This window comes from Paraphaeosphaeria sporulosa (genome assembly GCF_001642045.1).
Source record: "Paraphaeosphaeria sporulosa strain AP3s5-JAC2a unplaced genomic scaffold CC84scaffold_12, whole genome shotgun sequence".
NCBI lineage: Eukaryota > Fungi > Ascomycota > Dothideomycetes > Pleosporales > Didymosphaeriaceae > Paraphaeosphaeria > Paraphaeosphaeria sporulosa.
In genome coordinates this window covers 147,396-172,487 of record NW_017253371.1, presented here as the reverse complement: position 1 = coordinate 172,487, position 25,092 = coordinate 147,396, and the positions used below count along the sequence as shown (strand labels likewise).

Here is a 25,092-nt window from a genome sequence, read left to right as displayed (position 1 = left end):
CGCCTATTGCATCATACTGTTAATTCGTCTGATCGACCGTTACGATCGATGCTCTTAGTGCAGTCGCGCTGCGCTGGTAGATGGTGAAGGACTAGCTGTCGCAGCGCGCAGCGTCGTGCCTTCCTCACTTACAACTTTGGGTCAGCAGTCGCACCTGCCCGCTTCACCGCTGCTGCCATTTTCCTTTTCCTGTACCACCAACGTCTCTTTTCACTCTCTCCTCTCTTCTTGTCTCTCAACTCTACGCCCGACGTTATCTATTTCCTTCCCATTACACTTCGCACGGACGCGTCCGAGTTGATTGCGCCGAACAACTCCAACACGGATGCGAGTACTTGGTCCCAGCCTACAGAAAGCGGAGCGAGTTTACCAGGATAGTCCACCCGAATGGTAAAGCATGGCAACAACCATGTCCCAATCGCTTGAGAACGCGCTCATTGATCCCGATGACAATGCCGCCTGCCACACTCTACACCAGTTGTTGATCAGAAAGACGACCCCAGCGTCGCCTGCTCGTCCGGCAACTGCAAAGGCATACCTCGAAGCCTTCTGCGACCAGAGACGCCACGTTATACGCCGAAGATGGACTGGACTACTTCTAGCGAGACTACTCGAGTCCTGTCTCGACGTAGCGCGCCACCTGAGACGAACCCCGGACGACCTCTTTCGTATCGGTGCTGTCATTCTGGGGCTGAACGAGGCTGAAGAGACGAAAATAGTGGCGGGCCTGATAATTCGGGCCGGACTTTCTCAAGGGATCAAGTTCTCGGACTTCTGGTCTGAGAAAAAGGTTCACGCTACGTCCACACTCTTCCCCACCGAGGCAGATACATCTTGGATGAAAGCATTTCAAGATTACCTGGATACTATTTCGGGACTTTCGCCCAAGAGCTCTTCGCCCAAACTAGTACTCTTGTATCCAGTGGCATTTACAGCTGCGGACGGTTATCGGTGGTCACCGCACGACGAGAACCTGCCTCTACTTTTGATCGAAAGCCATATGCTCACCATCATCACGCCTGCGTCGGCTCTCCATGAGATTGAGTTCGTGTACATACCGTTCGGATCTATCAAAAACGTCCGCTGCAAGCCCTCGAGTCCATACGACTCCCAAGGTGGAGTGGTGCCGACCACCCCTTGGGCTGTAGTACTAGAGTTCATATCGATCCCTACACCATATCAGGTGAACTGTTCGGAACAGTCTGGCAATGAGTTCACGGTGATCATGGAGACCAGGGCGGATGCTAAAGACTGCGAGCGCTTCATCAATGATACTGTCCGTCCACAGAGGAATACAAGCGACTTTACAGATACCCCCAGTCCGGCGCTCAGCAGCGATTCGAACAAGGGCAAGGTCATGAAAGGCAGTACACAAGCACTCTCACAGGGCGGAGTAATCATGTTCGACAGGTCACAGCGGGAGGGCAGCATCGTTCAGGGCAGCCAGCAAGCACATCAAGCCGCTTTAAAGGCAGCCCAAGCTCCACGCACGGAAGCAGCTCACAGCAAATGTGGTGTACTTCCGGAGGTGAAGAAGTTACTACGTTTGGACAGTCTCCAGTCCGTGCCAGACGCTACGCTCACTGATTTCGAGTTTCCCGATCACTCACCATCGATTAAGCGACCATCGAAATCCAGGACCAAGAAGCTGCCTGTCAATCGAACTGGAAATGCAGTCTTGCAGACTTCAGCCCCAAATTCAAACACTCGGAAGCCCGCTGCATCGAAGTCGAAGTTGAAGAGCCAGGAGAGAAGCCAGTCGGATGCCGACGATGACCAAATTGAAATTATTGACAAAGAGGACGTATCAGACCCCAGAGCCCATCAGATCGAAAAGGCCACGGAGGTAACTAAAGAGTCAAAACCTATCGACAAAGAAATCAGAGGACCACAGCGCCGACAAGCAGACGTTTTCGGTATTCCGGAAGAGATGCAAGAAGATAAGAAAGGTGCTCGGGGTACGAGGCGAACACGTGCGGTGCCAATGACATACAAGGAAGACACTTCATCCGAAGAAGAAAGCGCGGCTTCCGATTTTGTTAAGAGGGAGAGGGCGAAGACGTCTCGCAACCGTGCTTCAAGGACTGTGACCAAGAAAGAACCGTTGTCGTTATCGCCAGCGAGAAGTGCGACAAGCAAGAGAAGAGCCAGGAAAGCCAAAGCAGGCACAAGGCCGCTGCAGCTGCTGAAGGGCTCTTTGCTATCCAACCTACAGCCAACGGCAGTCGCCAAAAGAGATCATAAGGCCAAACTTGCCGGAGCAGGTGACGAACAGCGCGGTCAAGGAAAGTCTACTGTTTTAGCCGAGACCAAGCACAAGACCCAGGCGCCGAGTGCTCCACGCCAGGAGAACCGGAGCTCTGAGGCGCACATCTTAGGAAGACTGAATGATATAGATTGCGACGACGAGCCTGGTAGGACTAATGCTTTGAAGAATAAGGACAGTGTAGCATCGCGAAAACGAACTGCTGCTAGCATCACGCCTTCAACGCCGCGCTTCAAACGGGCCAAACTGGATCACGATGAGATGAGAGCGAACGCAGAAGTAGACGAGTCGATGTCTATGAAACCTCCCAGTACAGTCGCTCCTGTAAGGGTTCTTCAGGAGCCGTCGAGTCCTTGTGGCAGTCGAAACATGCAGGCTCCGCCTAAACCAGTCTCTGAGGAACCTATACGCATGATCTCACCAAAGACGAATACTATGGTACGGTCACGAAAACAGCTTGATGAGCGTCAAACACCGGTACGAGTGATTAACCCGCCCTATCTGAACTCACACTGACTTTATATCCGCGTTCTAGGTCCACCAGCTCGGCAAGCGGAGTCACTCTGGCATGTCTGCCAGTTTGGAACTTCTTTCGAGCAACAGCAAACCAACTCCTGCATCACCTCGCGCAGCCTCCACAGCCATTTCGGGACATGCAGACCAGCGCCAGGTCATCATGGAGCAGGCGCAAGGCGAGTACAAAATCGAAAAGAGCGATCCTTTCCGGGCGAATCGTCGAAAGATCAGCGAGTTCACTCGCCGGCTCACGGGAAGCACAGGGCAACAATCAAAGCCCACAGAAGGAATGTCTCAAAACCACCCAATCGAGCTGGGTGATAGCCCAAGCAGCGCTTCTAGTGAAGCTCTTCCGCCACCGGTACAGAGTCCGGTAACGAAGTCAAGTCATACCGGCATCTCTCAACCCATCGATATACTTCAAATTCGAACACCAAAGCGCTCACGGAGCCGATTCGTGGAACGATCGGTTGCCGAAACCCTGCCGACGATGGAATCTCCCCAAGTTCACCCCGGCTACCTTTCACGGCACGAAGCGTCTCTCCATGATGGTACCCCTCAAATCAAAACAGGTTATCCTTTACGGCAAGAAACGTCTCATTGTAATGGTAATCGTCAAGACCACCAAGGAGCGGTAGAAGCTCTTCGTGCTAACAATTCTGAGATCGGAGGTGATACGCTAGTTGACTTCGAGGAACCACCACAAGTTCAGGACGAGGCCTTCTTACCCGACCTTAGGTCATCGCCTCCGCCAATGGGTTCACCAAGCAGCCACAGCTCGACTTCTGCAGAATCTGAACCCAAGACTGATCCTCCCGTCACAACATCTCAAGCTGAGGAGATGGAATGGGAGGCTAGTCTGCAACCTTATCAGCGCGATTTGAAAGACCAACTGCTCCGCGTCTCCAATCGTGTCTTGCAACACATTATTGATAATGAGTCTGCTGCTAGCGACATCGCAGACACCTACGCCAAAGATGGACGGCATTCGTTGGATCTACTGTTCCAGAGCCATGAGCAAGAGTTCAATGCCATGCACAAAGATGTCAAACAGAAAAAGGCTAATTTGAACGAGGCCACCGAAAAAGTGTTGTCGAAGCTTCGCCTGGTGCGTCAGACGATTGAGGACGAGACTGAATGAAGACTGCCTGCGCACTTGCTAACGAATGCCTATCTTCCATTGTTCCAACTGTTATGTACGATACGGCGGTAATGATACCAGACAGGACACCCTCGATGGCGCCTAAAACATGGATGGAAAAGGGCAGCAAGGTATTTTGGAGAAGCCAAGGTTATGGCAAGATGAGCTATTGGGCTGCTGAAATCTGGATGGGTTCGCAGCAACCCCGGTGTTCAAGGGCCATGTCTTACAGCGACAGTGGGCGATGCCTCGCACCAGTTGTGTACTTTTATAGTTTCATCGACTAGATGTACGACTCACTGATGAATAATCAGTACATAGGCACGGTGTTCCTTGACTGTTGTGAGTTATATGACACAGGTCTTTTGCCTAGAGGTACAATATCACACGAGCAGACTGAAAATTCCGCAAAGGATAAACCTGATGCTACCGATCTTTGCAAATGGTGCAGTTGTCCCGCTAGGTATTTTCTATCAATTCCTTTGCCATTAAAACGAGCTCAATCTGCACATCCAACCCAACAGTCTTGCCCATAGCCCCAATCCACATCAGTAAGTACTCAAACGACGGTATCTCTCTTCCTCCCAGACTGGCCTCCATGACTTCTGCTGTACGGCAGGGGTGGATGAAGAACACAGGTTGGTTGAGGACCGGGTGGTCCTGCGTACCTTAGTTATTTGACCTAGAAAACGTGCGATCGGGAATGTCCTAAAAGCATGGTATAAGAAAAGTGGCTTACAGTAACGGTAATGCCTCCCAGGACGCCCGCGTCTTTCGTTTGATCAACGTACTCTCGAGCAATGATATCTAAGTACAGCGTGTCCATAGTCGGCGGATAGCGGTGCAACGTGTCGGAGACGTAGAAGTAGAGTACTGGTACACTGTAGGATGGGGAGAAGAGGACGTCGTAGTGTATTAGTGGGGTGCTGTTTGCTGTGCTTGTAATCCTCTCGTCATCGTCGTCGTCAATTTCGGGGTCGTCATGGGGATCATGTTCTTGGTGGGACGTTCTGGTGACGGTGAGCTCCTTGCTTATGCGTAAATTGTTTTCGTCTGGATCGAAGCTGATGTCTAACCATCTTTGCTTCGTGGAAGTATCTCGAAGCGCATTGAAGGAGTCGACCAGAGTTGTGCAAGCGGTGTGAAATTCGGAAGCTGAGAGGTGGGGAGGGGATGCTACGGGCTTCATAGTTGCAGGATCTAGTGTCGCAACTTCAAGAGGCGAGTTTCATAGTCTAGGGTTTCCTTAGAGGCGTGAAAGGGTGCCTGCATAGAGCTAGATTGGGGTACGGAGGTACACAGTAGGAGCTTAGCGCGATGGTCACATGACCAGGCGATTAGCGTGACGCGTGAGCACCCGATTCGGCGACAGTCCTGGCACAATGTTTTATGATGCCTCAGTGGTGTGTTATGACATTTGCTTAGGCTTCTTATAGGAGACAGAAAACCATCGTTAATACTGCAAAGAACGAAACCGCCTGGTAGCTTGAATCTGGAAGGGACATGGCCTGACACTCGCGCCACTGTTGCGACTAGAACATGTGTCTATTGGCAGACATGCCACAAATGCGTGCGACGAAAATGCAGGGGGGTTCAAAGCCGTGGGGTGTCCTATCGATATAGAGTGTGCATCGTGCTGCAAGTATTGTCAGGCCTTATCGCGAGCATTGCCGCGAATCGACACGTCTAGGAGCGATCGCGGAGCAGAGAGATCCGCGGGACCGGGACTCAACACGATCAGGCATTTGAATTCTTCTGGCGGTAGTGCTGCTAGAGCGATTGATGTGTAATGCAGACGGCGCGGATGAGATGAGACGTCATTTGACAGGCGCACCCGGCGATTGCGAGGTAATCCCCGCCAGCGGAGGCCTGGACGGAGGTCTTGGCGTCGAGGCACCACCCTTCTTGAGCCGGAACCAGCGAGGCAGCCGCTCTCGAAACCATCGCCCGCAGACCACCGACTCCCTCCTTCGCCAAAGGAGATGCCCTATTCGTACTGAATCGCTCTGTCACCGCGCACGGTACTGAATACGCATAATTCCGCTTCCGCTGCAGTCCACCATGGCGTCGGAGAAAAGCCAGCTCAAGCGAGGCCGCGTATGTTGACCGTCTGCGCACCCACTGGCTAGGCAATTGCAGGCTGACACCATCCCCCACAGCAATCGCAAGGCGAGCAGGTCGAGCCCAAGAAGCCCCGTCGGTCAGAGCGCAACACCTCGCCCAGCGACCACGCCGCGCACCTGAAGCAGGGCCCGCTGCCGTCCCCCGTCACACACAAAGCCGACTCGACCGCGACCGATGAATTCAAGGAAGGCACCGTTACCCCGCCGAGCAAAGGCTCGAGTGAACAGTCTCAACGAGGCGGCCTGCGTAGCCCTCCACGGACCGGCGGCGCTAACAGCCTGTCGTCTCCACCCCAGGATACGCAGCCCTTTTCGCAGTTCACATACCCAACCAACGACCGCTCCTGGGCAGTAGACGATGAGGAGGGCGAGGGCGTGTGGGGATATCTGGTGCCTCTAGACACTCGATCGGGAGATGTCATGGTCCTCCGCCGACGATCAGCTTGTCCCGTCTCATCGTCAAGAGTTGCCAACACCTCGGGCACAGAAAAGGTTGCGAAAACCAAGTTCAAAAAGCAGGAGGAGGGATATGAGCAGGAAAAGGTGGAGAACGGTGTGACTTCAGGCGGCTATCTCATCGGACGACACCCGGAGTGCGGTAAGTGCAGCCTTCAATAATCGAAGGTTAATTCTGACACGGTTCAGACCGGCAATTGGAGTCGCCAACTGTATCGAACCGACACTGTCTGCTGTTCCCCGAGAACAAGGGTGGTGATGCGATCGCCGTCCTAGAAGATTTGTCTGGCAATGGCACATTTGTCAACGACACGATCGTCGGTCGAAACAAGCGGCGCGAGCTGCAGGAAGGCGATGAGATCAGCATTCTGGATCAAGCTCGCTTTGTCTTCAGGTACCCATCGTACCGCGACACCAACGGCTTCCGGCAGCAATACTCTTTACAGGAACAGCTGGGCAAGGGACACTTCGCATCCGTTTACCTGTGCATAGAGAAGAACTCTGGCATGAGGTACGCCGTCAAGAAGTTCGAGAAGCGTACGGGTCCTGTCGATAAATCCAAGGTCGATGGTCTTCAGCAAGAGATTGCTGTGCTCATGGGAGTTAGTCACCCCACGCTGCTATGCCTTAAAGACACATTCGACGAAGCCGACGGAGTCTATCTCGTTCTCGAGCTGGCTCCGGAGGGCGAGCTCTTCAACTGGATCGTCATGAAACAGAAGTTGACCGAGTCGGAAGCGCGCAAGGTGTTCGTACAACTGTTCCAGGGGGTTAAGTATTTGGTAAGTCGAGCCATGGCTGAATTGGCACATGAGCTTACGTGTGCAGCATGAACGCAACATCGTCCACCGAGACATCAAACCGGAGAATATTCTGCTCACCGACAAGAACCTGTCCGTCAAGCTTGCTGACTTCGGACTGGCCAAGATTATAGGCGAAGAGTCCTTCACCACTACCTTGTGTGGAACGCCGTCATGTGAGGTTATATTGCTGCTATTGTGTGAATTGAGCTGACACGTGCAGATGTCGCCCCTGAGATTTTAGAGAGCACTAATCACCGACGGTACACACGTGCGGTCGATGTGTGGTCCCTCGGAGTAGTACTGTACATTTGTCTGTGTGGATTCCCTCCCTTTTCCGACGAACTTTACAGCGCCGAGAACCCATACACACTATCGCAGCAGATCAAGATGGGCCGTTTTGACTACCCCTCACCTTACTGGGATTCAGTCGGCGACCCGGCACTTGACCTAATCGACCGCATGTTGACCGTTGACGTGGATTCTCGCATTACGATTGACCAGTGCTTGGAGCACCCGTGGATTACTCAGGCGGAGATCAACCCAAACGATAGTACTGATGGGCTTACGGGAGCAATCGCCAGCCTCGATTTCTCCAAACGTAAAATCTACCGCGAGCGAACTCTGCTCTCCAGCATCAACGACATTAAGGTCACCCGAGTTATCGAAGGCAGTGAAGGCCAACAGGCAGTCAAGGTCTACGAAAAGAACAAAGACAAGGCCAAGAATTGCGTGAAAGACTTGAACGGCGCCCACCAGAAAGAGGAAACTCCTTTCGCGAATAGGGATCCGGATGAGTTTATCCAACTGGGTGGGAAAGGAGACCAGCAGCTTTTCGACGCAGCGGAGCATTCCATCTATCCTGATGACCTGAGTTCCGTCGCACCTGCAGCAAAGACCTGATCTTGAAATACAAAAGCAGATCAGGTGTTATCATACGGGCGTCAAGCGGCGTTCTTGCCGCGATATGGGACATGTCTAGATGCTCATAGTTTCCCAGGTTTTTGGTCACTGGCCGGTTTGGAGTTTGGGAGCCTTATCAGAAGTGTTACCATATTCATGGTCGCAATGCAGACCTTCTCGAAAGGGGCTGATTTTACACATGGTAAAGGTGGCCGCGGTCATATGTTCTGTTCGAGCATCGCTTAGCCGTGAAAGATTAATCAAGGACTCAAATTACATATGTACAACATACTACATGCCAACCTGTCCCTGCAGATATAAAAGCTACAACCGCCACATCCAAAAAATTACTCGATATAAGGTATTGCGGTGGCGTCCAGTGCGCAACGTAGCTAGGACTCTGATACATGGCCGAGAGTTTCTTGATTCCCGAGGAACGATGTTAGTAACCTCGGTAAGCTGCCAGCGGTGAATAACAGACACAGCTCGTAGAGTGGATCCAATCATTAGGAGGAAAGTACTATTCTGAGCCCGGATTGACGGCCATGAGCCCGTTGATGCCGTGAATGGGTTGCCATTCGCAATTACGGCATCTGTTCCCCTACACATCAGTCTCTGGTTGTTAGCCGAAGTGACGATAAGGCCCTCTGCTCGCAGCATCCGCAATCTACAAAGCACTAATATTAGAGCACCACCGATCTAGCCATTTACGAAGAACCTGTGATGAATACTATTGATCAATCCCATGGTGATTCCCAAAGTCACATATCGCTATTCCTAAGCAAAACCTGCCAACAGCCGGAGAAGAACACAGATACGCTCGACTTCCACGTTCTCCAACCGGGAGAAGAACAAGGTTTTCCAGCTCTGAATTAAGACGGCTCGTGCGTAGTGGAACCTACCAGAAGGGTAGCCTCTTCGCGCTTCGCGTCGGGAGGAGGAATGTCCTGTTGAGTATGAGTTAACAGAGAACCAGTCGCATAGCCTAGGACAATGGGGTGCATGTACTTACATCCGGGAAGCGACCATGATGGCAGCGTGTGCTGCGAATCTTGTTGTCCCAATTAGATGGCAAGCTATCCAGACGAATCACACCCTTCCACCAATACGTATCGCCTGAGCAATCGGTTGAGCTTCTCCAAGTTAGCACCAAGCGCAAGCGATCCCTAGTAAGCTACTCACGCGTAGTTGAAGCAGTAGAAGGGGAGGCCTTGCTGGTTCTTGAATGACTCGAGCGACTGTGGACCCGTGAGCTTAGGGACCGAGAGCGGTGAGCTAAGGTTGACACGTACAGAGATGCCGCCCAATTTGTCAACATCGATCCAGGCCATGCACGTCGAGTACTTGACCATGATGCGGTCAATGTGATACCACTGGCCTCGCTGGTTGGTGTCAATGTGGAGTATGAGCTGGATAGGTCAGCAAAGTGCATTCGACAGATGATGCCGACCTGCTTACCATGTCGTAGTTGGGTAGATTTGTGGTGCCCTGGGTGCCCTGGGTGCCGGGCTCCCGGGCAGTCATAATCATAAATGCAGGAGGGGCTGGCTCATCGATTGGCCGAGCGACGCCTATGACGACCTGCATCAAAGTGACGGCAAGAGTGAGGAATCGCATGACTGCTCCGAGGTGTTCGCTATAGTGAGAACGTAGAGATATAATGGTGGAGAGCAGGATTCTGAACGTAGAACCGAGGCTTTTATGAAAGGCGCTTGACAAACGTCGAGGATTAGCTGTCTAAGTTTGATTCGAGAAGGGAAAGGGAAGCGGAGGTGCGCATGTGCTTTGAGTGAATCAACCTTCGTTTGTTACCAAGAGTCGAAGGAAGCCGAAGATATGCGGAAACGGAAAGTAAAGGGGTCATGTGCTGTGGACTGGGGTGAAATCGAGTAGATTGATAGTGCGTTTGGTTCTTCTCAACCACCGAAATAAACGGGTTTCGAAGTCTCTTTGGAACTGGTAACAGTAGCTGACAATAGGTGATGGGATTTATTTTGCCGATACGTTGCATGAGCCTCCCACGACAGCGCCATTAAATTGCCCATGACACCAGTTCGAGTCGTTAGCTTACAGACACATGAATCAAAAGGACTGTCCAGCATATCCATCATTAACCAAAAGTCAAGGTCATGGTACACTGAGGGGTATACGTGAGCCTAAGAACCTGCTGAACTAGATAGTACTGTAAGACCAGAGACTCTTTGTGACTTGATCGCCCTATAACAAACCACACCAACATAGCAGACGTACGCATCGCCTTATCAGCTATTGCAGCTCCGATGTTATTGCGGAGCATGCAGTCTTGGAGCTGGGAATATCGTGCACTTGCTGCGTGGTGCCTCGATTGAACAGGACTATGGCTATGCTTTGACTTGGATTCATCACACAATCTCTTTCTCTATTCTCTGGGCAAGCGGCCAAAGCGACGGAGGGAATTTCTCTTTGTGCCTGGCGGTGAGCAAGTGACCTCGAGCCGCAAGGGCAAGGATACGAAGGGCTAGGTGAAAAGCGCACTGGTAGCAGTCGCCGATTGTAGTTGAGCAGTGCTTCTGAGGATGCTGGTGCCACCAATCGCGTGAGCGGGAATGATGGGTACGCGTTAACCGTACGACACTCGTGGGCGTTGAGGCGGAGCATGGCCAAATCGTGGTGTGATGAGCCGCCTTCGCGGATGTCGAGCGCCCGTGGTGCCGTGCGGCCGCTAAGAAAGCCTTCGACCACTGGCGGTGCGGCAGGTACGGCGTCGGACAGGGGTGGCAAGGCCCTAGCGCAAAGCGTCGCCAGGGAAATTTGACCACTACAAGATGTCGCCGCCCGCCCCTTCTCCACGCCCAAGGCCTCTCGCGCTGCCACTTTTACCGTCATGGGAGTCCTCGAAAACGTCGCTGGCCCATTGGGCTCCTTGTCCTCGAACGCGCCCACGCTCGTCCTCGCCATCGCCGGCTTCTTCTCCTTTATCGTGCTCGCCATTGTTTTGAACGTCCTGAGCCAGGTGCTCCTGAAGAAGTCCAATGAACCGCCCATGGTCTTCCACTGGCTTCCGTGGATTGGCAGCACCGTCACCTACGGCATGGACCCCTACAAGTTCTTCTTCGCAAACAAGGAAAAGGTACGCGAGGCCCGCGCGGGCGTCGCAACGAGTCGCATACTGACGGTTTTCTAGCACGGCGATGTTTTCACTTTTGTTCTGCTCGGCCGGAAGATGACCGTCTGCCTGGACACCAAGGGCAACAACTTCATCCTGAACGGCAAGGCCAAGGACGTCAACGCCGAGGAGATCTACAACCCCTTGACTGGGCCTGTTTTCGGCAAGGATGTCGTGTATGACTGCCCGAACTCGAAGCTCATGGAGCAGAAGAAGGTGAGCAGGCGCAACGAGGGGAAATTTGCATGCGCTAACAGCAACCTCTAGTTCGTCAAGTTTGGCCTCACCTCCGACGCGCTCCGCTCCTACGTCGAGCTCATTACCCACGAGGTCCAGGATTTCGTCAAGCGCCACAAGGCCTTCAAGGGCCAGAAGGGCACCTTTAACGTTCCTAAGGTTATGGCGGAGCTCACCATCTACACCGCTTCGCGTTCGCTCCAGGGAGAGGAAGTCCGCAACATGTTCGACTCCAAATTCGCCGCTCTCTTCCACGACCTCGATCTCGGTTTCTCCCCGCTCAACTTCCAGCTCTCGTGGTTCCCGCTCCCGCACAACCGCAAGCGCGACGCGGCGCACAATGCCATGGTCGCTGTCTACTCCGAGATTGTTCGCAAGAGGCGCGCAGGCGAAGTCAAGCGTGGAAACAGCCACGACATGGTCTGGCATCTTATGGAATGTGAATATAAGGATGGAACCCCGCTCCCCGACCACGAAATTGCCGGTATCATGATCGCGCTCCTGATGGCTGGTCAGCACTCCTCCTCTTCGACTATCTCCTGGATTATGCTGCGCCTGGCCACCAAGCCCGAGATCGTAGAAGAGCTCCTCGCGGAGCAGAAGCGTATCCTAGGCGACGATCTGCCCGCTTTTACCAACGACGATCTTCCTAGACTCTCTCTCCACGCCCAGGTCGTCAAGGAAACGCTTCGCCTACACTCTCCCATCCACTCCATCATGCGCAAAGTGAAGCAGCCTCTTGTTGTCGAAGGCACCAACTACATCATTCCTACCTCTCACACGCTCATGTCCTCTCCTGGTGTCTCCGCACGAATGGACTCACACTTCCCGAACCCCTCTGTCTGGGACCCGCACCGCTGGGATGCCCTCAACTTCGAAGAAGATGACGACAAGGTCGATTACGGATTCGGCATGATCTCCAAGGGCGGTAAGTCGCCTTATCTTCCCTTCGGTGCCGGCAGGCATAGATGCGTGGGTGAGCAGTTCGCGTACGTGCAATTGCAGACCATTTTGGCCACACTTGTTCGCGAGTTCAAGGTCAGAAATGTTGGCGGCAGCAAGGACATTATCGGCACTGACTACACGTCATTATTCACCAAGCCATTATCGCCTGCCGTCGTGGAGTGGGAGAGACGGACTGCTGAGTTGTAGAGGGCTGTAATGCGACGCTGGATGTATATAAAGGACCAAGAGGATTCGCTTCTGGATCCTTCCGGACGGCTACAAGGCTGCCGGATCCTATAGACTATTGTGATTGTAATATTGAGATACGTAGTAATGAGTGCATAGCGCAGATTAGCGGCTCCATGAGAAGAGCATTGAAATCAAGGTCATCCAAAGCAAGCGTCATCCGCGTCAGGTGCAATGCTTACATTCAAATGCTGGATGCTATTCCTTCAATGCTAAGACTCCCACGCTTTTCTTCTTTCCAAAACTGGTACCTAGCCAAAAATACTGCATAGCTCATGTCGATCGTGTTTCTAGTCACAGTCATTATCCCTCTAAGGCAACTGGTCGACAGTCTCCTCAGCGCCATTCACCCCGTTCTTACCCCACTGCTGCGGCCTCTCCACATTCAAGCGCCACCCTTGCTTGTCCTCGATCTTGCCGAGCTGGATGCCCTTCAGCGTCGTGAGAAGCTTCACACATGCTGGGCCGGGCTCCTCGGCTGCGTCCTTGTACGAGATCTTCTCGCCCTTTGATTCCAGGGTGATGGACCTGATGGGAACGAGAGCTGCGGCGGTACCCGCAGCGAGAACCTCGTCAAAGGTGTGGAGTTCCTCGTAAGGAATCTGTGGTCTGTCAATATTGTTGTTGGAGGAGGGAAGAGGGAAAGTCTACCTCGCGCGACTCCGCCTCCCAGCCGAAAGACTCGGCAATCTTGAGAATGGAATCTCCCGTTACACTCTTGATGACGTTCTTGCTGTTCGACGAAACGAGCTTGTACTTGTCTCCGTTCTTCTTCACACCAATGAACGCACTCGTTGAGAACTCGTCGATGACCGTGCGCGTCTTGCTGTCCAGATGCAACGTGATGCCGTACCCAGCCTTACTCGCCTTCTCGCTCCACCGCAGCACAGGCGCGTAGTTCCCTCCGATCTTTGCGGAGCCGGTGCCCTCCGGCGCCGCGCGGTCAAAGTGCTCAAGAATCAGCGCATCAACCGGATGCGTGCCGTGGTAGACGCCAGTGGGGATCACGAAAACAACGAACGTGTACTCCTCCGGGGGATTTAGGCCCAGCTGCGCGGAGCTACCGAACAGTAACGGCCGCACGTACATGGCGGCGCCGGTCTCGTGGGGCGGGACGTACGCGGCGTTCATGCCGACGGCGAGCTTGCAGCACTCGAGGAAGTGATCAGTAGGGACTTCGGGCATGGACACGAACGAGGCCGAGTGCTGCATGCGCTCAGCGTTCTTTTGCGGACGGAAGATGCTGATGTTGCCGTCCGGGCCGCGGAAGGCCTTGAGGCCTTCGTAGCATTGCTGACCGTAGTTTAGGGCGGGCGCCATGCCGTGGATGCGGAGGAAGGGGTCCTCGACGAAGGCGGGGGTAGTCCATTGGCCAGTTTTGACGGAGTAGTGGGATTCGACGTGGCCAGCGACTGGCCAGGCTTAGCTCTTGCTTTGGGATGTTGAAGAGATATGTGTGGGAAGTGGAAATGATCGAAAAAGAAATCAAATTCATGGAGAGGTGAACTCAAGGGGGTGGGAGTGTTTTCATGGGATGTTCAAGCCACTTCCGGCGTGTTCCGTCTCTTTGGAAGACTTTTCGAAACTTTGAGTGAGCGTCGGCAGAGAGGAAACGGAAAACCTTGCATGGCAAAAGAGAGTATGAATCAATGGACAAGCTGTTGGATCTAAGTCTTACCTTCCCGAATCTTGAAGCCTACATTGCTCCAATCTGCCAAGTAGTCAGTCACATGGTCTGCCACGGACAGCACACCCACTAGAGGGGGTTATGGTACAATAGACATACCAATGGTGTTTACCGGGGGCGGGGGGTAGTCAGACATGATGATAGCGCAAGGTAGGGTCTGAGCAGTACGTTGGAATTGGGTTTGGAGTCAGTCCCACATGAGAACCAGAATTTCGTAGCTTAGTAGTTGAGGCTCATGAGTGGCGCGCTGCGATATCGGACCGACCGGTCCTTTTTCGCGACGCGACGCGTAGAGCAGCTAGCGCTCCATTGCTGGCGCCAGCTTGCCATGGTGTTATTGCTCTCACGACTCATGTCATGTTTGTTTTACGAGGAGCGAGGCTCTCTTGGGTAGAGGAATGTACAATGCGGCAATGGATGTGTGAAAAGGCGACGGGCAAGAATAAGCGAGCGGACCTCGATGCTGTGCGGAACCATGGGAGCCGTCAATTGGGCTTGGCACGTTGGGAACAGTCCGAAACTCGACCCAAAAGTCGCCAGTTGCTCAGACCATCGACTTCCTACGAGATACATACGACCCCATCCGCGACTCCCTCTCGAACTGCACGTTTTGATTTTGATCATATACTGCTGACTATGGCACCGCCCGCCGTACGGAGTCGCTTCGTGCTACTGGCCTTGTTCGGCATGGCACTCTTCACGTTCCTCATCCTTGGAGGCCACCGCTCCATAGACGGACAACCCTCGCCGATACAGCAAGCAAAGCTGAACACACAGGGAGGAGGGTCAAGCGGCGCCGTGCTCACAGGGCATGCGATAGCTCCCAAGCTGGGCAACGCGACGGCAAAGTACGACTGGCAAACTTGCTTCTTCTCGCATGATAAGCTCACACATCTGACCAACTCTCAGGGCCGAGCTCGGTCGCGCAGCATGGAAAGTGCTCCACACGACGTTCGCCCGCTTCCCTGAAAAGCCGACCGAAGAAGAGAAAGAAGCCTTGCGGTCATACGTACACCTGTTCCAGCGCTTATACCCCTGGTACGCCACCCAGTCGTATTCCCACGGCGTAGTCGCAGCTGAACACACAGCGCATGGGGCTAACTGAGATTGCAGCGGAGAATGCGCCGAGCATTTCGGAAAGGTGCTGGCCAAATACCCTCCCCAGGTCTCGTCGCGGTCGGCAGCTGCCATGTGGGGCTGCATGGTACACAACATCGTCAATAAGCGGCTTAAGAAGCCGGAATTCAACTGCGAAGACATTGGTGACGCGTATGACTGCGGGTGTGGTGATGATGAGAAGAAGAAGGATAAAGACGCGGCGCCGGCGTGAGCAACGCGGAGGCGAGCTTCTGGAGATACATGCCGGCCGGGTGATCCCACGTCCCAAGATACATAGCACGCCAGCGGGCTCTGAGAGACACCTGTCCTATGACCGCATCCCGGAAAGCGCTATTGGGACCGACAAGGGCGAAGGTCAAGGAGGCGCAGGTTGAGACAAGGTACCCCAGGATTGCAAACAAGCGCGAGCGAGTCTCCGCTCGGTCAGCGATGACCAAAGATGGGAGGGGTGTTGGGGCGCAAGTCACTCAGCACAAGTCACTCCGGATGCTAGGGCTACATGAGGAGTGGGCATGTCTCACGAACTGGTGTTCGATTGCCCTATTGAAGCCGGCAGGCACGGCTAAGCACCGCTAGATAGGATCCAGCGGGGGAGGGACCCAGCAAGTTGGGCCTCCGACGCTCCCGCACGCAGGTCACGTCAGCCGGGGGTTTCACACGAAAGCAGGTCGCGACGGCGCTGGTGGACGAGGCGCGTAGATAGTGCCGGACTCGACGCGGCAAATAGAGACACGACGTGGGCGCCTTGCCAAGCAGACTCACGAGGAGACGGCGCCGCAGGACGGGTACCTGGTCATAGCAAGCAAGAGGCCGCAATACAAACTCTCTACGTGCGACACGGCGCATTCTGCCAGAGGGCGCATCACGACGCCGCGTCACTTGTGAAATTGAGACGTCCGGACGCGCACCATCAAAGTGTTCGACCAGCGTGACACGCGTGGATGCACTTCGGGCACACCACCAGCGTCGGACGCGACGACGGCGCGCAGTCGTGTGGCTTGCGCTGGTTCGTCGCGTGATTATATTTGGCAGCGTCAGACAAGCGTGCATTGCAGGTGGGCGGCAGTGTGCTGCACTGCTGCAGGGGTGTGGCCGCCGCTACTGCAGAGGTACTCCGTGGCGCTAAGGGCAGGAAAATACTCCCGCGCTCTCGTGTTTGATGAGCAGTCCAACACCAGCTGCTGAAACAAGAACCCCCGCCGCTCTCGATCCGCTGCGCATCATGCCCGCGCTGCCGTAGCTCACCGACTCTTCTTCATCTACCACTGACGACCCGCCAGCGCTTCACCGCTACTTGCAAATTCCACCATGGTGTCGTTTTCCTGCGAGGTAAGTCTGTTTACACCCCTCGCCCGCTGACGCCAATGGCCGCCCCTCCGCCCCTGGCCCTGCGAGACTGCCGCTGACCACCGACTGCGTGCGCATAGGGCTGCGGGGACGTCCTCACCAAGAAGAAACTCGATCCCCATCGCAACCAATGCTACGGCGCCTCCTACACCTGCCTGGACTGCATGGTGCACTTTGACGGCACCAGCTACAGAGCCCATACGGTACGTCTGCGAGCCTGCTGCCCCTCCCCCTATCCCCTCGCCAGTGACGCGTTCCGCTGCTTGACGTCGACATGGCCTACAGCGGCTTGCCATGTTTGTGCGCGCGCGCAGAAAAGTTTGATTCGCTTCGCCTTGGGCACCGCTAACCAATGGCCCGCAGTCTTGCATCACCGAAGACCAGAAGTACCAGGGCAAGCTGTACCGCGAGCCCAAGCAGAACAAGAAGCAGCAGCCGCAGCACCAGAAGAAGGACAGCGTCCAGCAGCACTCTCAAGCACTCGTCCCGCGCAACGCCTACGTCGAAGATGCCGCCGACACAGACAACAATGCCGTCGCCATTGTCGATGCTCCCCCGCGCGCACCCACCCCACCGCCTGCCGCACACTCGCTAGGGTACAAGGAACAGGCTGCCCTGCCTGATGTCAACGTCTTTGACTTCTTGGACACATCCGAGACTCCTGCGCCCGCAAGGACACGCGCGCCCATCGACGAGTCGCGCATGATCGAGGACAGCATGCCGCCCGCTTACCAAGAGGAGGAACCTAAGATATCGGCAACCGATGTCATGAAATTCCAGGTGCCGGACGACGAGGACTTCACTGGCAATGGCTTCGCCTATGGTGACGAGCCTGTGCGACCTAGCAACGAGCGCTTTGACTCTTCGTACGACATCCGCGAGCAGAACCCGCAATACAGCTACACCACACCCGCGCCCAAATCCAAACACAGCCGAACCAAGTCGCGCGACAAGAACATCGACACTACAATCAGTAAGTCTGAGCGCAAGCGCAAGCGCAATTCGCCCGCCGAGCTTGACATGTCGCTGGTCCGCGCACAAGAAGAGAGGGACACCGCAATGGTAGAAGCACCACCGATCTTGCACTCCGGTCTGACTGGTGGTCTCAACCGACTTCTCCACTCTTCGCAGTTTCCTCCCACCCCTGATCACTCTGGTGATTGGGTGGAGAATTCGCCCCTGAGCCCTATGAAACGAGCGAAGCAAGGGGCTTCCAAGGCATTCCTCCGCGCGCAAAAAGATTTTGAACTTCAGCAAGAGAAGGATCGCAAAGCTGAGATCAAGGAAGAGCGAGTCCGTGAGAAAGAGGAGCGAAAAGAGCGCGAACGTGGCCGTGATCGTGAACGCAAAGAACGCAAGGAGATCAAAGCCAGCACCGCCCTCGTCAAGATCCGACCCAAGATGAAGCGCCGTGATGACTCTGAACGTTCCAGCCACAAACACCGGGAGGGAGGCGAGCGACGCCGTCGCCGCGAGACCGACTCCTCAGGCTCGCCACCTCGCCCACGCAAGACTGTCAAAGCGATCGAGTACCGCCGCTCCGAATCGCAATCCTCTGTTCCAGACAATGACCGGCAATTAATTGTCCGCCCGAACGGAGACGTTGTACCTGTCAGAACGGACCATGAGGCCCGCGCCGAACTCTTCATGTCCTTCATCAACAAAGGGCCCGAGTCGGAGCGGGGCATGAGCGTTAACAAAACGCTGAAGCGTTACCATCGCGAACGCCATGACTACGATCACCACGTCTCCAAGGCTGACGAAGAGAAAGAGCTCTGGAAGAGCTTGCGTCTCAAGCGGAATGACCGTGGCGAGATTGTTCTTTTCTTTGCACCGCCAGATATAGAGGCCGCATGACTAGAAAATCTGGACATCATTATGAAGATGGAGGCGTGGAGTTGTAGCGATCCGAGTCCCGAGCAGGCGAGTTTTGATCTGCCGCCTTCGTCAGCGTGACTGCAGGAGCTCAGCCGGAGCATGTGGACGTAGATATAGATGGACGTGGTAGGGTGACGGTGGCTGTGGAGGAGATACCCATACCCTTTTCTCACTTTCCGACACACCTACTCACAACTTTCTTGGTTGATACCCGACACATTGTCAACATACTTGTCATTTCTCGGGTGGATTGGTGTACGCACTAGAGATTTGTTGTACCGTTTGTTTTGCATACGCTTTTGTACTACTCGACTCTCCGTAACACCTTTCTTTTGTCAGATCTCATACGTTAGAAGGGCGTCTTTCTGAGGTCTGCGCAACTACTGCACTAATGCTCCTGGGCTGTGCCCTTTTTGACTGTTTCTTTTTCGTTGATAGAGCTGGAGGCTAGGCTCATGCTACGTTATTCTTCGATCTCACGAAATGGTCTGTCTTGATGCCACTGGTGACAAGAAAATTTTCTGCAATGCTGGGGCAAGCAAGGGTTTGGGGGCGGCGTTGCCACTGAGAACAACCTGCGAATCCCCAGCCATCTATCGATCACAACTGCAGCATCTTTCATTCATCGCCATGTGTACATGTTCATAGAGTAATGCCAGATTCGGCAGGGAGGCGCTAAGTGGACAATGACGGAACAGGGCAGCCGCAGCCGCAGCTCTGCCCCTGCACTTGTCAGAACCCTGCAGGCCGTCGCGCTGCCCCGCGGCCGATCTCATGTCCCACAGTCGCCATCGTCACTCTTTCTGGAACCTTGCTGCCCGTCCAAACAAAGACCACCACCTCCTTCGCTGTGCCACAGGTACACCACAGAGCGTATTTTCTTTGTTTCTTCACCTGCTAGCCGTTTGCGTTGTCCGCCTTTGTCCACGTTTCTTTCTCGTGCTGTTAGGCGCTGCAATATTCGTACACTCGGAGGCAAGGTTGCGTCGTCATGCACCTCTCCAACATGGTCGAAAGTGCTAAAAGAGCTATAAGCCCTGGCAGGACAAGTCGCAGTCCCAGACCTGGCAGGAAAATGAAGAACTGGGCAGGAGATGATACAGTTTATTTCGCGTGTGAGTTCAGCTCCGAAGCGGTGAAATGGAAGAGCTGACCGCGTTAAGACCATGATTCGAACGGTAAGCATTTCTTCACGCACTCGGTATGCTTCGGATCTTGTAGTAACGAGAAGCTCAGTGACACGCCACGACATGAGTACGTTAGCAGATGAGCATGGATGGCTGGAAGACAACGTAGGCATTGCATTGTCTATCATCAGGCATATCACTGACACGAACAGGTAATCAACTTCTGGATACAGTATGTCCGGCCAGTAGTACCCTATGATTACGAGTCTCTGTACTTACACTCTGGCACAGGTATATTGAGAATGAAGAAATGCACAACTTCCCAAAAGCCAGAATCGAGCTCTTCGCCCCGAGCATGAGCACCTTTATGAAGCTTGAGCAGGATCCGTCCGTGGCCAAATCAGTACTCGCCCAGATGCCGGATTTGGCCGCAAATAAGACAACGCACATTTTCATCCCTGTAAACGGCGACAGAAGATCTGACCATGACACCGACGCTGTGAAGTTCGGCGATGGTCAGGAAACAGCGGGGATACACTGGTCTTTACTAGTCATATCGCTGATCGATAATGTCGCTTTCCATTATGACAGCATGAACGGTCTCAACTCGCCTGATGCCAGGGACCTACTAAAAGGATTCGAGGCAGCTCTGCCTGTTTCAAGATCCCTACGATTCGTGGATATGGTAGACTCACCACAACAAACGGATGGTTGGAATTGCGGCATTTTCGCATTGGTCATTATGAAGCATCTGCTGCTCAAGCGGCTGCTCAGAGCGGACGCGAATCAGAAGATTACTATGAGTACGTCAGACCCTAACAGAACGTATTGTACATCGGAAGATTCTTCAGCAGGACATGACGAAGTACCTGTGCAACTTGTTCACTTACGCTGACTCCGTAACACGCCTTAGGCATGAAGGACCAGGACATTGACTACGAAGGCGCTCGCAAGACGATCCGCACCTTGATTGAGGAGCGCAGGGAGGAAGCTATACGGAAGCAGTGAGTGTCCAAGTCTCTTCGTGTCTTGACCAGCCTTCCTGTCCTGTCACTGCTGTTCATCTATGTGCTGACAGGTGTACTTTAGGAGCTTCAACTCGGATGGTGTGCCATCTATACCATTCCAGACCGCAGACACCACGACAACCAAGAGGTCATCCTCTTGATTTCTGAAGACGACCGTTCAATTCTGCATCGTAGCCTACCGAATCAACTGCTCTCCTGTCGCTCCATGCTCGTTCGCTAACTACTCGGCGATCGGCCTTGAATCGACTCGTTCGTGCACGCGAGGGCATACACTCTCGCAGCCCTTTCTACGTGTGTCTTCTTCAGCGAAACAGCACTTGCGAGAAGCTGGAGAAGACTACGTTGTTGTTCCGCTTCAACTGTAACCATTAGGCAGACTGTGGGGATGCGCCAAGTCCAAGGAGCATTGTACTGTATTCTTGTAGCGCAGTTCAAGAATCCAGGAGTTCTATTCCGGAGATTCGGCAGCTTAACATGAGTAATGGTCACTGAAAATGGAAGTTGTAGTCTCGATCTGAAATGTGATTCGCAATAATTCAAGCAGGATACGGAATATGGCCATAAGGATCGGCCCGCGATTCTTATTGGTTTCTCTTGGGCTGAAGTCGGCACAGACACCCTGTGCTGTTGGCTTGTCCGGCAATGCTGTTGATCTGCGTGCGAAGTTGAGTGGTCTTTGCAATTTTGTAGGACGCTCAGCGGCTCAGGACGTTTCAGTACACAAATGTACTCAACCATAGCTAAACGCCAGAACACCCCATATTCCTACCAAATATGGCAGCCAACATATGGTGGATATCGTATCGTGTCGTGAACCCCAGCAGTGTAACCAACACCCGAGGCGCAAGTCAAACAAACACCATACACCCCCAAAACTCACTAAATCGCAACATGTAGACAGACCACAATGCACAATCCACACCACGTAATACAAAAGCACCCGTCTACCACTTCCTCGGCTGCGTCCCCAACAGCCTCTCCAGATCCGCCACCCCAGCAGCCCTCCTCTTCTTCCCGCTCTCCTTCTCCGCAAACGCCAGCCCCATCAATTTCCTCTTGTCCTCCTGGATGCCCAGCACGCGCTCCTCGATGCTGCCTTCTACAACCAGCCTGAACACCTTGGTCTCGCGTTTCTGCCCCAACCGGTGCACGCGGTCGACGGCTTGGTCCTCGATGGCGGGCGCCCACCAGCTGTCCGAGAGGACGACTTGGTTTGCCGCGACGAGGTTCAGGCCGACGGAGCACACGGAGAGGGAGGCGAGCATGATGGTGCAGGTGGGCGAGGAGTCGAATTGTTCGAGGGCAGCGTCGCGCGCGGTGGCCGGCATGCTGCCGTCGATACGGGTGTATCCCATATTTGCGGCGCGGAGGTGCGGCTCTAGGAGCGTGAGGAAGGTGGTCCACTGGCTGAAGACGATGGTTTTGTTGGCGGGGTCCTGTGCGCTCGCGGTGAGGATGCTCATGAGGGCGTTGACCTTGCTGGAGGCGTTGCTCTCGAGGGACTTTTTGTCTGCGAGCTGTTCCTGCGTCGGGGCCGGGAGGACGGCGAGCTCTTTTGGGGGCTTGACGGTTGTGGTCGCCAAGGACTCGAGCTCGGCGCGGCACATGGGGCACTTGTGCTGGGTTTCGATGACGCGCTCGATGCAAGCGGTGCAGAAAATGTGTGCGCACTTGGTGATGACAGGGTCTTTGTAGGAGTCTAGACAGACGGGGCAGTCTTCCTGGGAGTCAATGGAGAGCTGGAGCATCTTCTGGAGGGTAGCCTTGTTCTCCTCGGTGAGATCGACGGTGCCCTTGGCTTCTAGTTGCTGCATGATAGAGTCGATACGTTCTTCGCTGATCATCTTCCAGTGGTTGCAGAGCTGGCGCATTCGGAGGAGAACTTCCAAAAGGTGGCGATACGTGTCAGATGCGTTTCTGCCTCTAGCTTCCTTGCGGTACAGGTCGAGTGTCCCCTTTGCTTGGGCCTCGAATGCATCATACTTTTCTTGCTCGTGGGGTAATAAGGTGACCTTGTGCACGTACTCAGCAAGCTCTGGTAGACGCAAGTCAATGAATGACATTTCCTTCTTGCGGCGGAGACAGATGCCCGCCATTAACATCTGCAGAGCCTGATTTCCAAGAGCATCGCCTGCCATGACAGGGCGCATAATAGCGGCATGGAAGATATCCAGACTGTTCAGGCCACCGGAGAGGCGGAGGAAGCGTACTAAGGAGAACAAATCTTTGAGGTTGTTGATGATAGGAGTGCCGGTCAGAGCCCATCGTGATTGCGCCAGCAGATTGCTTGCTGCAATCGTCTTCTTCGCCTTCGGATTCCTGATGTTGTGGCCCTCATCAAGGATCACCCTACGCCATTTGACAGAGAAGACTCCCGACTTCCGAGGAAGCGCGGTAGACTTTTGAGAATGCCACTCGGAAGATACGCTATCGTAAGTGCTGATAACTACGTCGAAATTTGCGATAGACTTTGGAGTGATGGGTTCCTTCCGGTTGCTGTGATAAAACATGACGCGAAGAGCATGTTCCTCTTTGATGTGCTTCTTGATCTGGGTGCTCCAGTTGCTCATCACACTTACGGGCGCAAGAATGAGCGTCGCGTTACAGGCATCAGATGCTCGACGACCCAGCTCGCGATCAGCCATAATTAGTGAGATGACCTGAATAGTTTTTCCCAAGCCCATGTCATCCGCAAGAATACCGCCACTGGCCAACGCAGGATTGGTGACCGAGAAGTTTGTAGCAATGTTGATGAAGGCACCGCGCATCTCGGGATGTGGTTTCCACAGCTGAACAACATCCCTGGTGCCTTGTGCGGGTAGTTTGGGACTCTCCTTATCGAGCAACCAATGTAGACCTTGCAGTTGGAAGTCATGCAGCTCGGTAGAAAGAGCTTGAGGTTGGCTGGCTTTTGGCATTGCAGCCTACACCTGTCAGCATGTCCTCTTTGTTTGAGTATTGGCAGCTTACTAGATCTGACTCCTTAATGCCGAATTCCTCCACGAACTGCTCAGCATTCCTCGGGTTAAACCTCTCGCTGCCTCCAATAATATCCTCCAAACTGAGGCCTTGTTCGACACCCTGCGAAGACCCAGCTGCGTACTCTGCCAGTCCGTTCTCATGCTGCTGCCCTCGGCCGACGCCCACAACTGCGCCGCCTTGCTTCTTCGCCCTTTTAGCGGCCTGTGCAGCAATCTTCTCCCTCTCTCGCTCCGCTTTCTGTCGCTGAGTAGCATCCTTCCAGCTCGAAGGAGGAAGTCCGGCATTTCTCATGTTCTCAACGAGCAGCTGCCGGGTGTTGGGATCACTGGGGCCATAGATACGGAGCATGAGGGGACACTCGAAATATTGTTTTCGTCCAGAAATCGTAGCTTCGACAATGAGGCTATGGCAGTCCATGAAGGCGGCAAGCTTCGCAGCTTGCGTCTTCGGTATGTGCCCTATCTGTTGTCGATGGACGTTGAGAACCTGGATTGCATTCCCTAATGGTGGGCCAGTAAGTTAAGTTGCTAGTGTTGCTACTGATGGCGCGGGACACTCACTATCATACTGGTTGTTAGGTTCACGACGGGGGATCGCAATCTCGCCGACATTCGCGTGCCCGGTGTAGTACCTGACGCCCACAATCTTTGTGCTAATGACGCCATACAAGACATAGCTCATGTCGGTCTCGCCGACACTCTGGCTAGAGTCCTGCACCTCTTGCGATGCATCGTCTTCGTCAGATTCATCGTCGATGACCAAGGGATCGTATTGAGAAGAGCCGGGTGCTGTGCGCGCTGGTAGAGAGTCGTAACCGGTACGTGCTGACTTGGGCGCGCGCGCTGCGGATGAAGCGCGTGCTGGCGCATAGCCTCGCGAAGCGGATGCACCTAGAGGCGTTCGGGGTGGTTCATAGCCTCCATGGTCGTCGCAGGAGGGTCGCTTCTGTCCCGCCATGAATTCTTCTGCAGATACGTCGTGATAAATCTGGAGACAAGGGAGCGGGGCGTTAGACTATGGTGAGTTTTGTAGGGATGCGCGATCCAGAAAACTGGGTCTCGGTTGCGATGACTTTCAGCGTTGATTTAATTAGGCGAGAACGCGCTAAGACGCGAGATCCTGTGATGCCCTGCCGATCAGCACTGG

The 25,092-nt window shown here is 54.0% G+C and overlaps 11 protein-coding genes across 11 annotated transcripts; 6 read left to right on the top strand and 5 right to left on the bottom strand.

Moving 5' to 3' along the window:
• The first annotated feature begins 105 nt into the window (after window positions 1-105).
• On the top strand, window positions 106-4,253 carry CC84DRAFT_1209325 (uncharacterized protein). Its single transcript, XM_018182212.1, has 2 exons — window positions 106-2,743; window positions 2,802-4,253. Exons 1-2 carry the CDS (start codon window positions 398-400, stop codon window positions 3,921-3,923), a joined length of 3,468 nt encoding a protein of 1,155 aa, XP_018030699.1. The 5' UTR covers window positions 106-397; the 3' UTR covers window positions 3,924-4,253.
• Window positions 4,244-5,326, bottom strand: CC84DRAFT_1168450 (uncharacterized protein). Its single transcript, XM_018179399.1, has 2 exons — window positions 4,663-5,326; window positions 4,244-4,583 (listed from the first exon to the last, which is right to left on the bottom strand). The coding sequence occupies exons 1-2, from the start codon at window positions 5,110-5,112 to the stop codon at window positions 4,383-4,385; spliced, it is 651 nt and encodes a 216-aa protein (XP_018030698.1). The 5' UTR covers window positions 5,113-5,326; the 3' UTR covers window positions 4,244-4,382.
• A 243-nt stretch (window positions 5,327-5,569) lies between these two features.
• CC84DRAFT_1168449 (Pkinase-domain-containing protein) lies at window positions 5,570-8,508 on the top strand. The gene is made up of 5 exons (XM_018179398.1): window positions 5,570-6,020; window positions 6,083-6,644; window positions 6,692-7,284; window positions 7,331-7,478; window positions 7,526-8,508. Exons 1-5 carry the CDS (start codon window positions 5,985-5,987, stop codon window positions 8,203-8,205), a joined length of 2,019 nt encoding a protein of 672 aa, XP_018030697.1. The 5' UTR covers window positions 5,570-5,984; the 3' UTR covers window positions 8,206-8,508.
• Window positions 8,509-8,948: 440 nt separating this feature from the next.
• Window positions 8,949-10,013, bottom strand: CC84DRAFT_1263322 (uncharacterized protein). The gene is made up of 5 exons (XM_018185228.1): window positions 9,664-10,013; window positions 9,498-9,614; window positions 9,388-9,443; window positions 9,218-9,338; window positions 8,949-9,152 (listed from the first exon to the last, which is right to left on the bottom strand). Exons 1-5 carry the CDS (start codon window positions 9,820-9,822, stop codon window positions 9,078-9,080), a joined length of 528 nt encoding a protein of 175 aa, XP_018030696.1. The 5' UTR covers window positions 9,823-10,013; the 3' UTR covers window positions 8,949-9,077.
• A 728-nt stretch (window positions 10,014-10,741) lies between these two features.
• Window positions 10,742-12,927, top strand: CC84DRAFT_1168447 (cytochrome P450 14a-demethylase). Its single transcript, XM_018179397.1, has 3 exons — window positions 10,742-11,314; window positions 11,369-11,566; window positions 11,618-12,927. The coding sequence occupies exons 1-3, from the start codon at window positions 11,069-11,071 to the stop codon at window positions 12,737-12,739; spliced, it is 1,566 nt and encodes a 521-aa protein (XP_018030695.1). The 5' UTR covers window positions 10,742-11,068; the 3' UTR covers window positions 12,740-12,927.
• CC84DRAFT_1168445 (branched-chain amino acid aminotransferase II) lies at window positions 12,760-14,631 on the bottom strand. The gene is made up of 4 exons (XM_018179396.1): window positions 14,565-14,631; window positions 14,457-14,489; window positions 13,430-14,190; window positions 12,760-13,380 (listed from the first exon to the last, which is right to left on the bottom strand). Exons 1-4 carry the CDS (start codon window positions 14,599-14,601, stop codon window positions 13,090-13,092), a joined length of 1,122 nt encoding a protein of 373 aa, XP_018030694.1. The 5' UTR covers window positions 14,602-14,631; the 3' UTR covers window positions 12,760-13,089.
• A 503-nt stretch (window positions 14,632-15,134) lies between these two features.
• Window positions 15,135-15,762, top strand: CC84DRAFT_1044939 (FAD-linked sulfhydryl oxidase-like protein ERV2; the record flags this gene model as incomplete). Its single annotated transcript, XM_018173409.1, has 3 exons — window positions 15,135-15,313; window positions 15,375-15,503; window positions 15,579-15,762. Coding segments are annotated over 3 exons (492 nt in total), but the record flags the coding sequence as incomplete, so codon positions are not given.
• A 1,130-nt stretch (window positions 15,763-16,892) lies between these two features.
• On the top strand, window positions 16,893-18,788 carry CC84DRAFT_1180360 (uncharacterized protein; the record flags this gene model as incomplete). The annotated part of the gene is made up of 3 exons (XM_018180470.1): window positions 16,893-16,913; window positions 17,012-17,134; window positions 17,295-18,788. The coding sequence occupies 3 exons, from the start codon at window positions 16,893-16,895 to the stop codon at window positions 18,786-18,788; spliced, it is 1,638 nt and encodes a 545-aa protein (XP_018030692.1).
• A 1,096-nt stretch (window positions 18,789-19,884) lies between these two features.
• Window positions 19,885-21,104, top strand: CC84DRAFT_1221848 (cysteine proteinase; the record flags this gene model as incomplete). The annotated part of the gene is made up of 7 exons (XM_018183309.1): window positions 19,885-19,924; window positions 19,973-19,987; window positions 20,046-20,101; window positions 20,149-20,168; window positions 20,228-20,739; window positions 20,850-20,940; window positions 21,026-21,104. The coding sequence occupies 7 exons, from the start codon at window positions 19,885-19,887 to the stop codon at window positions 21,102-21,104; spliced, it is 813 nt and encodes a 270-aa protein (XP_018030691.1).
• On the bottom strand, window positions 20,911-21,805 carry CC84DRAFT_297107 (uncharacterized protein). Its single transcript, XM_018185779.1, has 2 exons — window positions 21,119-21,805; window positions 20,911-20,927 (listed from the first exon to the last, which is right to left on the bottom strand). Exon 1 carries the CDS (start codon window positions 21,700-21,702, stop codon window positions 21,181-21,183), a length of 522 nt encoding a protein of 173 aa, XP_018030690.1. The 5' UTR covers window positions 21,703-21,805; the 3' UTR covers window positions 20,911-20,927; window positions 21,119-21,180.
• CC84DRAFT_1168441 (uncharacterized protein) lies at window positions 21,523-25,018 on the bottom strand. Its single transcript, XM_018179395.1, has 3 exons — window positions 24,507-25,018; window positions 23,935-24,446; window positions 21,523-23,888 (listed from the first exon to the last, which is right to left on the bottom strand). Exons 1-3 carry the CDS (start codon window positions 24,901-24,903, stop codon window positions 21,909-21,911), a joined length of 2,889 nt encoding a protein of 962 aa, XP_018030689.1. The 5' UTR covers window positions 24,904-25,018; the 3' UTR covers window positions 21,523-21,908.
• Window positions 25,019-25,092: the final 74 nt, after the last annotated feature.